This window comes from Solanum pennellii, chromosome 12, assembly GCF_001406875.1.
Source record: "Solanum pennellii chromosome 12, SPENNV200".
NCBI lineage: Eukaryota > Viridiplantae > Streptophyta > Magnoliopsida > Solanales > Solanaceae > Solanum > Solanum pennellii.
Genome location: NC_028648.1, coordinates 10,535,393 through 10,550,251, shown reverse-complemented (window position 1 = coordinate 10,550,251; position 14,859 = coordinate 10,535,393). Strand labels below are relative to the sequence as shown.

At 28.9% G+C, this 14,859-nt stretch overlaps 1 protein-coding gene across 1 annotated transcript; it reads right to left on the bottom strand.

Annotated features, from left to right (window-relative positions):
- Positions 1 to 4,693: 4,693 nt before the first annotated feature.
- Positions 4,694 to 6,880, bottom strand: LOC107006838 (polygalacturonase-like). The gene is made up of 4 exons (XM_015205355.2): positions 6,436 to 6,880; positions 5,546 to 5,835; positions 5,211 to 5,436; positions 4,694 to 5,107 (listed from the first exon to the last, which is right to left on the bottom strand). Exons 1-4 carry the CDS (start codon positions 6,877 to 6,879, stop codon positions 4,880 to 4,882), a joined length of 1,188 nt encoding a protein of 395 aa, XP_015060841.1. The 5' UTR covers position 6,880; the 3' UTR covers positions 4,694 to 4,879.
- Positions 6,881 to 14,859: the final 7,979 nt, after the last annotated feature.

The window sequence follows — 14,859 nt, the reverse complement described above, 5'->3', positions numbered from 1 at the left end:
CAAAAATAAAGATAGAATGTTGGTGTTGGGGATCGATTTAGGGTCCTAATGTCATGAAGACAAAATAAAGTCAAGTAAAAATGTAAGTATTGTCCAAGGGGTTCGAACTTGGGTTCCCTTGCCCAAATTTCCGTATTGATACATAAATCATACATGAATTAAATGTTCAACAATAATTCCACCTACTTATATCAAAATTGAGATCTTGGCATACATACAAGATACATAAGTCTAGTACTACATAATCTTAGGAAGATATGAGTCACTTAACAAATTATGAATGAAGCCTCATGGCTTGTATGTATAGACCCATAAGTCTAGCATACAATTAAAAATAAGTGAACCTAAGATGTATGTAATGAAATGATGAAACCCGAGAAAGGTTAAGTATGAGTGTAAGATACACTAAATGGCCAAGTTCATTGGCATATGACGAAATGAACAATGAAATGATGAAATGAACAATGAAGTGATGAAACCCTAGAAGGGTTAAGTAAGAGTGTAAAACACTCTAAATGGCCAAGTGCATTGGCATATGATGAAATGAACATTCACCTAAAAAAGGGTGAGTAATTATGAAGAGCAAATGTGCTAATGTTAATGAATGTGGTGACAACATGCTATGAGGCTAATGTAAAAGATGAGAGCAATCTCAAATAAGCCTAAGTAAATGTTACCAAAACGTACTCACCTTTGAGAGTATAAAGTTAATGAAGAGACCAGTCTCTATGAACACTATAATGAAAGTATTGAGATTAACACACTTAATACTAATGATGAGATAAGAAATCATCCATTGAGCTATGATGTCCCCATACTAAAAGCCAGCTTCCATAACATATGAGTTTAATGTAATGGAACTTTATACCGAGCACCGATAGACTAGCTATGAGAGGTGATGCCTTCTTTCGGAAAGAGCGGAGGTTCACGTAACTCTCATGAGATGAGACTGTCCGACATGCCGGTCTTGGTCTCCTTATATCTCCTAGTCTTCGAACCTATACTGTCAATATAGGGATCTGGTGGGGTTCGATTCCCATGTACGCTAGCATGTTTTGGTTCACTTTGCCCGGTGATTCCACCTCTTTTAGGTGTGGGGTTTCATGACACTGGATTTCATGATGCTCACATGATCTATGTCGGTTAAAGTTAAAGTTTCCAATGAATGAATGAGGTCAGCCTCAAATGATGCACATAATGAAATGAATGATACCAAAGATGTTAGGATAGGATAATCAAGAGGTGAGTTAGATTCAACTAATGACATTAGGTCATTCTTGGTCATTGCACAATGAACCCGATGAAAGTCTTAAACTACATCCTAGGTATAGCTGGTGTTTACACTGGCCCATGAATGAAATGAATTGAAGTACGTATGAATGAATGAAGCAGACTCTGTGTTTGCTAAAGCAGACTCCCTAGTTGAGGTCCCATATGTTGAGTCCTTATTTCTGGAAAGTCTTAATGTTAAGTCCATGAGGTCGCATGGCATATGAATGAATGATATGAAAGATGTTATGTTCTATATGTGATATGATATGTGAAATATGTTATGTGATGTTTGCAAAATGATAAGTTTGATGATGCATGTTACACTCATGGCATGACTTTCCAAATACAAATTTGACATATCCATTGACTTTCCTAATCCAAATTTGACAAGTCCACTGACTTGACTTTCCATAAATCATGTTGTTAGGAAAGAGCTATTCTTTCTCATGCATGTCCTTGGTGTGTGATTACATATACCCATACTTAGTACAAGTGTGTACTAATTCCACACAAATATCTACTTTTAGGTGCAGGCACAGGTGGACGTTACATCTTACAGTACGACGTTGCAGCTATCCAGACGTGGAGCTTTCATCCGGACTTGGTAGGCCATCATGCTTTCGAGGTTGTCTACAGTTATTATCTATCTTAGATGTAGGCTTTAGCTAGTGGAGTATGTTCCACTAGTGTTTCATTTCCCATTTCATTTCAGACTTTGTATTGGTGCCGTTTTGGCAAGTACACATTTAACGCAGCTAGGAACTTTTTATTTCATTTTATTATCTCTATATTAGATGGTTGATTTGTGAACACATATAATGTTAAGTTTAAAATGTTTAGCATGAAGTAAGAAGACAATAAGTTTAAATTTTCCGCTAAATTAATACGGATGAAGTAAGAATGACGTATGTAGGCTTGTCTGCGACCTCTGAGAGGTCAACGACACCGGCGTCGTCTAGGGTCTAGACTCCGGTCGTGACAAAATATATTAACAGATAAAAAGTATGAAAAAGTATAAGAGATATTTAAAAATTATATCAAAATGAGTATTTTTACGTATAAAATAAAATTTTAAAATTATATATATATAATGTCGGGTTGGTTTGATCTTGGGTTGGTTTTTTGATGTTGAAACCAAACCAACCCAAATATAGTCGAGTTTTTTTTCCAACACCAAACCAAGTCAAACCAAACCACTGGTCAGATTTTTTTTGGTTTGACTCGATTTACGATATGGTTCGATTTTCAGTTCAATTATGTACACCCCTATTCAAGTGTATCGGATATGAACTCTAATGCCCTTATTTATCGTATTACATAGAGACATACAAAGCATTAGTTATAAATAGGGAAAAAGGTCAAAAATACCCCCTCAAACTTTGATCTATTATTTAAATTTTACCCTCGCCGATAAAATGAAGTTAATTTTACCCCTCCCATTACTAATTTCACCAAATTTACCCCTCATTGACCCGAATTTTTTAAAAGAACCCTATTCCATATTTTAACCCAATAACCCGAGCCCATTTAAATAGCGCAACTTTCATATATAACAAACACAAAATTCACAATTGAATGCTATAACAAAGTTTGCATAATTGTGCTCCATAGCAAACATATATATGCATAATTCGCTATACATATACAATTGAAGCGAATTGTATAAAACGAGAAAGCGAGAAATTATACAATTTGAATTTGTATAAAACGAGAAAGAGAGAAAGGAAAAAGAGATTTGGGAGGGGAAATATTTGTATTGTATAATTATAAGTGTGTAGGACGATTATATACAATTTGAATTTGTGTAAAATGAGAAAGAGAGAAAGACAAAAGAGACTTCGGCGGGAAATATACAATTGAATCGAATTGTATAAAACGAGAAAGAGAGAAATTATATACAATTTAAATTTGTATAAAATGAGAAAGAGAGAAATTATATACAATTTGAATTTATATAAAACGAGAAAGAGAGAAAGGCAAAAGAGACTTGGGCAAGGGAGTACGTACTTTTATTGTATAATTATAAGTGTATAGGACAAAAATATATGTGTTTGCATGTGTATATACAATTTTCTCTCGCTTTATACAATTAGAAACACAATTTATACGATTCTACTGTATTAAGCGAGAGCGGCGAAGGAGCGAGAGAGGGAGAGTAGCGAGCGAGAATATGAGGGAGAGAGAGACTGGCGAACAGTTTGCTATGGAACACAAATAAATCAAAGGATAGCTACTATATTTATTTTATATTATTAGTTTGTCATTCTATAGAATTATCCCTTTAAAATAATCGGACCCATGCATTCTCCCAAAACTCCTATTTTAACCCAATAGTATCAGTTGCTTCATACACTAAAATTGATAATAGTATATCAAAGGAGTGTATCAGTGCTGAAGGATATGAATATACACTAAATTAAATTCAAAACTGAAAGGATACTATTTTCTTTTTTAAAAAATAGTTTCACTTTCTAAACAACAAATCACGTCAAGTTGAAGAAATTCTACCGGCAAACATACGAGGACAGAAATTGTGGAAAAAAGAAAGAGAAAAATGGAGCATTTAATCACATCTTTCACCTCTTATGCAAACTAATTGCTGAATATTTGGTTTTAACCAAAAAGCATCGATGCTTATTGAACTCTTCAATCCGTCTAATTAATGAGGGGTAAATTTGGTGAAATTAATAACGGGAGGGGTAAAATTAACGATGAAAATAAATTTAAACAATAAATCAAAGTTAGGAGATATTTTTAATCCTTTTCCTTTGTAAATATGACATTAATCATAAAAATTATGGAGATATTAGCAATGTAAGTTATGAAAGAATATAATATATAGAGGTGAGAGTCACTATACGTTATAGTGTAATTACACCTTGAAGTTATGAATATCCACATAAATATGTTTACAACAATTTAGGTATTCAAACGACTTTCTATTCTTATGAATCATGAATAGTCAAACATAACAAATCTAAACGATTATATTTCTTATTTGAGTTTTTTTTAATCTTTCTACTAAGAATCAGCCAATATTTCCTAAAACTAAAATATCTACCCTAAAAGACTATATATTAGATCATGATTGCTAAAGAAAGGAACCCTCCTAAATTGGGGCCTAAAGCAACAACATTTGTGTAAATTAAATTAAAAGATTATCTTTCTTACATAAATTTTCTATTTTGATGTCTACATTTTGAGTTAATTATCAATGCACATTAAAATTGTAAAATTAAATATGATAAAACCTGAATTAGCTAGTCATATTCTGACACAGATTAAGGGCAAAAAAAAATGTAACAATTAATCATAGGTCTTTTCTCATATATAGGTATATCTTTATTTTCTTGTCATAAGATTAGTTCACACACACCCCATCTTACATAGAGGTATCACCAATTTACATGATATCAAACTATCAATCAAATAGGTGTATATGGAAGAGTCTATATTAGTTTGGACCCAAAAGATTACAAAGTCAAATAACAAATAAAACAATTAGACATAGCTTAGACTTTTATTTCTTTTCTTTTTTTCATAGACAATCAACTTGAACAAGAAAAGTATATATACAAGAAGTTCATTTCTCAATTTATATTATGTTTTAGAAACAACTCCTTGGAATAACTGTTCCACCACGTCTTCCCCTTGCATTTCTACAATACGATACCGCTGATCGTCTTAAACGATCGTTGTGAGTAAGCTTTATATCTTGCAATCGAATTCCGGTACATGGATTTGACTTACTACAATCAAATTTTATAGCTTCTTGTGTTGATGATGTCCCTTTCACATTCTTGTACGTTACTTGACTCACTTTTACTCCTGAATTCTACACTCATGTCATAAGAAAATAACAAATCAAATTAAATTCAATTTTCTTAAAAATAAAAAATATCATTTATTTGAGATCGATAAATTAATTATATATATACCTGACGCGGACAATTATTATTAGGACAATAATTTTGGTCGATGAGTATAGGGTACCCAACATTTCTCATAATAAGATTTGAGAACATGAGATTTCTAGCATAGCCACCACTTGGTCTTGCCCATGACTTTACTCTAACACCATTTTGCGTCTTTGTAAAAACAGAATTTGTTACTGTTATATTTACTACTCCTTGTTCATTATTACTGCTCCCCAAACTCCCTACGCTGAAAAAATAAAACAAAGAAATATGACATATTTAATTTAGCACTTGAATTTTATGAATTGTAATAAATAATTACAAAAATAATATGATAAATTATTTTTCTATTTTACCTTATACCGTGTCCTGGTCCACATCCAATTTGTTCAATCCACATGTTCATGGAACCAGGGCCAATAGAAATACAGTCATCTCCTGTTTTTATAATACTACCTTTAATGGTAACCCCTCTTGAGTTCTGAACATGAATTCCATCAGTATTTGGACTTCCACTCGGAGCTGTTATCTTAACATTTTCAACTCTGACATTGCTGCTGTAACCAATTCCTATGTGTACTCTTTGACTGTCTAGTGATGTCAAACCCTTCAACAGTACATTGTTACACCACATAAATTGTATCGACTGCGATAGAAATTAAAATTTCATTAAGAGTGTTCAGAATATGAAGAAGAAAATATATGAAGAAATCAAAAAAGGTTCGACATTTAATATACATATGCATGAAACAAAATTTTAATTATGTATAAATAGTACTTTTTCTATCTCAAAAAGATGATTTAGTTTGATTTGATACGAAATTTAAGAAAATAAATAAGATTTTTCAAATTTGTGATCTTAAATTAAATTACAACTATGTCAAATGTACCAAAATATTTGTTAATCTTGTAGTCATAAACATGTTATGTAGAAAGCTGAAATAAAAGTCATCTCTTTGGGAAAAGGACAAATATACCCCGAACTATCTAGAGGCATAGATGCTCTAGTTTTTGGATGGCAGGGGCACCAACGTTCCAAAAATATGAAGGAGGGTATGTGCATGTCATTTATGATAATTTGATGATATATTTATCATTTTTTCTCTTTTTTAAAACGAAGTGTATAAATTTCAACAAATGGAGTTCAAATGAACCTCCGAGCACTTACTGGCTCCGCGACACAAGGTTAAGAGATACAAAACTAAGAAGTAACTAATATAAATTGAAAAAGAGAGAGTATACGTACCCTAGCTCCTTGTGGACAAGACTTTCCACCATTTCTACAAGACCAATAACCATGTCCCTTTGCATTAATAGTTCCACCATACACATTAAGACCACTTACCTTATAAAACATAATCCAAAACTCAGAATGTCCAATTGCATTATAATTTACCGGAGCAACGAGAGTACCATCAATTCGGAACTCAATTCGTCTCTTACAAGGACCATTTAAGTTCAACGTCCTCACCAAAAACGTTCCTCGTGGAATATACACGTTAGGTTGGCTAGTAGAACGACAGGCAGCAGACCAAGCGCGGAGAAAAGCCGAGGTTGAATCTGTCCTACCATCTCCCCTTGCACCAAAACTAACCACATTGTAACCTAAGCAACAAGGTATTGTTATACTTAAACAAAACAAGAACAACAAAGAAACAATAGTACATGTCATGGTTTTGAAATTGGACATATTGATTGGTCGTTATAATGAAAATAAAGATTTATGCATGTGTCTATTTATAGTTTTATTCATAGAGTGTAGCCAAATGAAAATTTATTTATAGTTATGTCCACATGACAATAGAAAATTAGCTAGGATGCATAATTCAAAAGTGACTTAAATGCTAAGCCTACGTCATGTACCACGGACATGGACGATAAATTTCAGGGATATCATGTGCATATTATACTCCCAACCATAATAGTGCAGTATTGAATTGACACCGAGATTAAGAATCAGTAAATAATGGGGGTAATTTTATCAAATAATCCTTATTAAATATCTCCTTCATTCTGATTTATATGTCACAATTTTAGATTTCACATTTTTTAAGTAATTATGTGAACTTGTCATTGTACATTTATTTAGTATTCTCTTGAATTTAAATTTTCAATAAATGAAAATAAATTAATTTATTTATATGGGATACTGCACAAGTACCCCCTCAACCTATGCCCGAAATCTCAGAAGCACACTTATACTATATTAAGGTCCTATTAACCCCTGAACTTATTTTATTAATAATTTTCTACCCCTTTTCAGCCTACGTGGCACTATCTTGTGGGCCCAACTTTGATTGACTTTTTTTTCAAGCTAGTGTCACGTAGGCCGAAAAGAGGTAGAAAATTACTTATAAAATAAGTTCAGGGGATAATAGAACCTTAGTATAGTGTAAATGTGTCTCTGCAATTTCGGGCATAGGTTGATGGGGTACTTGTGCATTTTTCCTATTTTTATTGATTAAATTAACCAATGAACATGAATTATTAAGTTTTCTATGTTTGGTCTCTAATTCATATTTTCAAGACTAAAAGTTCTCAAGAAAAAAATAGGAAGAATAGCATCATTATATTTATGCATTCATTTTTGTGAAATGACAAATATTAAAGATCATCTTTTTATTAAGGACCAACATGTAAATAGGTACGGATGTAGTATTACTCATCTAAACATTGAAAATACATATAGTATTTAAAAGTAAAAGTAAATTAAAATAGACATAACATAACAAAACATTCATTCATTTTGTAAAGTTGACAAGTAATATTGGACCTTTCAATATAGTATAATCGACAAGTTAAAACAGACAGAGGGAATATTATAAAGGAAAAAAAGGAAGAAAAATAAAGAAGAGGAAGGATCATGGGATTAAATAAGAATTATTTGAATTTATAAGATCCATGAAGAACGCAAGAAATGCATATGTTGAGTACAACATCAACATGTGAGTTGCCATTATTATAAATTTAATTATATAGACTAGATCTGTTAATCACGAGAATGTAGAAAGCAAAGGGTTTATGGGACTATTGCCCTAATCCCAAAGCTAGTTTAAAGGCTAAGTATATAATATTCTTATTATAATATTAATATGTGAGGTACTTTAGAGGTTAATTATCTTTTTGACTTTAAAAACTTGTAGTAAAATAATAGGTTCCATATTATTCCGCAATGATTTAAGGAAAAAATGAAATGTGTACTCCACCCTTCATGGCCCACAGTATATCCATATTATATTACATGTTATGATATGTACGGTGACCATGTGATAAGTTCATCCACATTTTTCCCATCTTTGTTTGCTTCTTGCAGCTTACAATGAAGTTGACTTGAGCTCTCTATTGAACTCGATTATAACATCGTAGGGGAAGAGATTATAAGGTAGAGAATTAAAATTTTACTTTTTGGATCAAATTTAATAGATAAAAACCGTGGATCGTTTAGTTTTTCAAAATCTATAATATCAAATCATTAATATTGTACTTAATGTGGAAGCAACTCGCGTTGAACTCGATTATAACACCTTAGGCGAAGAGATTATAAAGTAGACAACCAAATTCTCACTTCTATGACCGAATTTAAGAGATGAAGACCATAGATCTTTCCTTTTCAAGATCTATAATGTCAAATCATTTATATATAGTATTAGATGCGGAAGCGAAAATGATAATAATTAATTATTAATAATAAATGTTAAACTTGATATAATTATATACATTGATACATATAAGTAATAATTACATATATATAAGATCAAAGGACATAAATTTCAAATTGGTATGAGCTAATTATATCGTGTCCCTATGATTTTCCAAATTACAAAAAATCCCTTAGAATTGAATGTCTGCGGATACATCAGTCGAGTCCGAAGCCTAAAGGGTATAAAGTGTTAGTAAAATTTCCAAAATGGTATATGAATATTTATTTTAACCAAAAGGGCAATATCGCTGGAAGGGCAGCGACTTTGCTTGCCGGAAATAGTAAAATCGCTGCCTTGGCAGCGATTTCTGAAATATTTTTTTAAAAATAATTTTTTAATAAATCGCTCCCTAAGGAGCGATTTTCTTAATTTTTTATTTGAAATTAAAAAAAAATTAAAAAAATAGGAGCAAATCGCTGCAAGTGCAGCGATTTGTCTCCAATTTTCTTTTATATTTTTTTAAATCAATTTTTTAGAAAAATTTTGATTGCTACTTATTTTAAAAAATTATAAAAAAAAATATTTTGGAATAAGTAGTAGAAAAATTTAAAATTAAAATTTCTTTAAAAAATTTAAAATTTAATTTTAAAAATTGTAAAAAAAAAAATTAAAAAAATTGATTGGAAAAATAAAATAAAAATTAAAAAAAATTTGGAGAAAAACTAAGAGCAAATCGCTGCAAGGGCAGCGATTTGTCTCCAATTTTTTTTTTATTTTTTTCAATCCATTTTTTTATTTTTTTTTATTTTTCCAATCAATTTTTTTAATTTTTTTTTTTACAATTTTTAAAATTAAATTTTAAATTTTTTAAAGAAATTTTAGTTTTAAATTTTTCTACTACTTATTCCAAAATAATTTTTTTTTTAAATAATTTTTTAAAATAAGTAGCAATCAATTTTTTTCTAAAAAATTGATTTAAAAAAATATAAAAGAAAATTGGAGACAAATCGCTGCACTTGCAGCGATTTGCTCCTATTTTTTTAATTTCAAATAAAAAATTAAGAAAATCGCTCCTTAGGGAGCGATTTATTAAAAAATTATTTTAAAAAAAATATTTTAGAAATCGCTGCCAAGGCAGCGATTTTACTTTTTCCGGCAAGCAAAGTCGCTGCCCTTCCAGCGATTTTGCCCTTTTGGTTAAAATAAATATTCATATACCATTTTGGAATTTTTATTAACATTTTATACCCTTTAGGCTCGGATACATACGTTTTGATATATTGCCTTTTCGCCTGTTAAGTTCAAAAGGAAAAATAATGGAAAATGAGTTTATAATCTCATAAACCACGCAATCACGTTTTAATCACGGCTAATCAATCCTCCATAACGCGTAACAACTTCAAAAATTCAAAATTGTTTAAGCATATCGCCCAACATCCATTCAACTTTGGTTCAAAATTTTCACAAATTTAAAAAAGATACAATATGAATATATCAATTTTGCTGAGACATTCAAAAATATGAGAATTTGAAGTAAGGTATAAACAATAAGGAAGTGATGGAATCATTGTTGGAGAAAGTATTTCATTTGTGAATCTGAAATCAACAATTACAGTTTAATTAGAGATTAATAAATTGATAAAAAAAATTAGCATCAGATACATTGTTGAAGGTCATTCATCTACAAAGATTATTTGAAATGACCTGGGAGTAAAGTTGTACGTGGATATGAAGAAAAATAAGTTGGAATTTGCAATGTATTCACTATGCATAACAGACAAAGAAGCTAGTGAGATAAATTCATTTGAACATCATCTGATGTTATTGTTTGTCTCGAAGGTGTGATGTTCATGCTCTTACAGTGATTGAGCTAAAAATTGATGATTTGTGTAATTTATCAGCATTGAAAGTAACAAATTACATAACTGATACAAACAATGTAGATTTGAAGAAGAAATAATTATACAAGGATAAAGCAACGTTTGTTGCTATAATATCAAAATATAAAATAGAGCAGAGTTTTGTTTTAGAGCAAAAAAGATTGACGATAAAATTAAGGGAAATTTAGCTAACTAGTCAAAAAAATTAACTTATTTAGTGATAATATCCATACTTAAATAATATTAGTAAACATGTCAAAAATGTCATTATTTTAAAAATAAATAATTATTCTGATATTATTAATATTTTCTCTCTCATTATTTACACCTTTTTTTCTCTCTCATAGATTACACATTTTCCTATATTTATGTAATTGGATAGATATTAATGTCATTTTATTTTTTCTCTCTCTTTTCTTTAGCTTATCAATTTCTCTCTCTTACTTTCTTGCTAATCAAATTCTCATATTTTTCTCTCTTTTCTTACACTTATTTTCAATTTCTCTCTCTAACATTCTTCCGAATTAATTCCACAGATTTTTGATTTAATATACTAATATTTTCTATTATTCTCACTTAATTTCGTTGCAAGATTTGATTTGAAGATTAACATTGATTTGAGTATTATGTTTTTCAGATTCCTTATTTATTTACTTACTGATTTTAGTGTCTTTTATAATTGTTTTGTTTTGTTGTTGTTCTTAAAACATTTTTTAGGGTTTGAGACTATATAATATTCTTTTCAATTGACGTTTTCAAGAGAGTACTTACTAGAGGTATTGGAAAAAATAATCAAAGTTCTTCCGATTTCTCATCATTTAATTTTTTTTTCACTCAAGAATTAAACAACAATGTAGGTTCCGCTTCTAAATCTAAGGAGGATATACGACGGGGAAAAATGCCTGAATTCGTCCATGTGCAAAATCCCACACAAATTCATAACCATGAAGTTGAAGAAGACCAATTTGTTGGAGAAGAGGTTATTTTTTTTGCATGTTCTGTGTCTTGCATGTTTCGTTTAATTTGTTTAGTAATTTTTAAGATTCAAAAAAATTAATGTTACAATGCATTTGGAAGTGTATATGAAACTTTTATTATGTTATAGTTAGTATTTATTTTTGTATTTCATATATTTATTGTATTTTGTGTTCTATTTTTTTTTGTGTTACTTATGTCAATGTAAAACATTAGATGAGTTTGATTGTGTATATTTCATAGTTTTAATGTTTTTTGTATTCGTAGATTTGGAAGTGTATATGAATTTTGTTGTTGTTTTAGTCAGTATATATTTTTGTATTTCATTGTTTTATTGTATTTTGTATCCATAGATTTAGAATTGTATTTCATATATTTAATTCATTTTGTATTCTGTTTTTTTTTTTTTGTGATAGTTATGTCAATGGACCACAGTTAGTATTTATTTTTGTATTTCATAGTTTTATTGTGTTTTGTATTCATAAATTTGGAAGTATATATTGAATTTTGATACTGTTTTAGTTAGTATGTATTTTTACAATTAATAGTTGTATTCATTCAAAAATTATGTTGCATTGTTTCTGGGTTTGACATTTTTTTCTAATTTGTATTTATTCTAAAGGTATGTCAACTAGTTATGTATTTTATTTAAGAATGAGTACACCAAATATTCAATTATTTCTTTTCAATTTTATATTTCATTCACTTTTTCATCATACTAATTTTTTGCATTATATATATTATTATACATAATTCTAAATAAAAACTAGAATAAATAGAAATACAAATAAAATACATATTGAAATGAATACATACAAGATTTTTGAAGAAAAAAATAACTATATAGGGAAAAAAATATATGAATACAAATATATTTCTTAAATGACTTTATATATACATTCGGCATACCTATTGGAATGAATACAAACTAATAAAAAACTATAATAAATATAAATAGAATATATTGTGGAATGAATATAATTTTAAAAAGGTAAAAATTATGGAGAAAAAAAAAAGAACAAAGTTTGTATTTTATTTGAAAAATGTAACTGATGAGAAAATTAAGTGATCCTTACCTTTTTTGAAATATTCTCTCCCTTGATTTTTTCCCTTTTGTTATTAAATAATTATATTCTTTAAATAAAAACAAATAATAAAAACATAAATAAGATACATAACAAACTAAAATTTGACATTTTTACTAAATATTGAAAGTGTTGCTAATGAGCCCTCTTAAATGTTGAAATATTGACATTTTGAAAAATTTTCTAAAATTAAAGGTATGATATTAAGTGTATTTTTTTATTTTTTAGATCAATAGATATCTCATGATATACACTACTATGTAAGTATCTTTTTCTGTTTGATAAATATTGTATTTTCACAAGATACATTAAACATGTAGTTGTAGTCCATAAGATGTTTTGTTTGTGTGTGATACATTTATGGTCTAGTAGCTAATATATACATATAGTAGAAATTACTGTTTATGTATCTTTGCTCATAAATATTGTGTATAATACATTATTATTTATGTATCTTGCTCTAGTTGATAAATACTATATTTAATAAAAGATATATTATATATGTAATTGTTTCCCCTAATTGTTTTTTTTTAAAGGATACATTATTGTGTGATAGTTACTAATATATATCAGACACACAATGAAAAATTAAAGTTTGTTGAATTTGATATACATTGTGTTCAACAAATGGTGCAACTGTCTTAAACTGTTACTCGGGGAATTATGCTTGGACTATGAAAGCAACATATAGGATAAACTATGATGTATTCATAAGTAAGATATCTCAATGATGTTAGAGAAAGGATATTTAATAAACTATGATGTATTCATAAGTGCAATTTCATTCGAATTGTCCTACTCCAACTCAAGCAATAAAGGGTATTTGATAATTTATCCTTGAAAACTACATTGTGGTGTATTGAGATAAAAATCAAATAGTACTATTTATTGGAACAACTCAATACGTTCATCTTTTACACACAATTTAAAATCATCTACAAAACTTATGATGCAAGAACTACCAAACCTTAAATGATTAGGTGAAATTTGTTTGATTACATACTTCATACTCTGCATTAAAATACATGAACAAAGCTTAAAAAATTTAAATTCATAACAACCTATGATACATAGTCAAATAATCAGATGCATACCCTTCTCAGTGTGAATGATATTTGGTGTATGTATTCAATTCTAAAATATAATGAAATTTGTCATAGTTAAGTATCACATACATAACTATGAATATGATACACACTAATTTAGTTTTCAAAAAATTAAATTTATGTATCAATAATAAGATTTGGTAATGTCTCCATATAAATATCATTTTCGGTTGAATAACAATGATATATGTATTCGGTATTAAAAGATAATGTCATAGTTATGTATCAAATACATAACTGAACATGATACACATTACTTTACGTTTCACAAAATTGAAGTTATGCATCAAAAATAATATATGTATATGATACATTGTAAATAATAAAGTTGCAATGTATCAAATTGTTGAAACGTAGAGATTATACATGAGTTTAAGAATCTGAATCAACTAGATACATTAGAAATTTGAATCTCTTGCGTAGAGAATAACAAGTATAACAACTTCACCCCCCCCCCCCCNATCTAGATCACAATGTTGCGGTGTTTGAATCTATTTTCAGCAAATCCATTATTATTCAAATCAAAATCACTAGGAACAGGATCTTTCGTATAAGGAACTAATTGGGTAAGTTCAAAACTAAAATATGATAATGAATCCATATGTATCATAAGTCAAAGATGAACAATTTTTTTTTATCAAAAACTGATATACTAAAAGCAAAAAAAAAAAATGATGAAAATTTTCAACCGTTTTTAAAATTTGAATTTGATGAGAAAATCTAGAATAACACGATTGTAATTGAAAAATGCAGAATTGGAAAAAGCGTGAAGTTGGAAGAAGGGAAGAGATGTATTCGACACGAGGAGAGATCGGAGTATTTTGTAAATTTTTAAAATGATAGGAAACTATTGAGATTATGGTAACTTAAGTTATTTTTAGGTAATATTTTCTAAATAAAACTATCCAAAACAGATATACAAATACAATTGTTGATATATATATATATATATGTATATATATATATATATATATATGTATATA

Coding starts and splice junctions, on each gene's coding strand:
- LOC107006838 (XM_015205355.2), bottom strand. CDS start 6,879: ATGTCCAATTTCAAAACCATGACATGTACTATTGTTTCTTTGTTGTTC. Junction 5,437..5,545: donor GGACCAGGACACGGTATAAG/GTAAAATAGAAA, acceptor TTATTTTTTCAG/CGTAGGGAGTTTGGGGAGCA. Junction 5,108..5,210: donor ATAATAATTGTCCGCGTCAG/GTATATATATAA, acceptor ACATGAGTGTAG/AATTCAGGAGTAAAAGTGAG.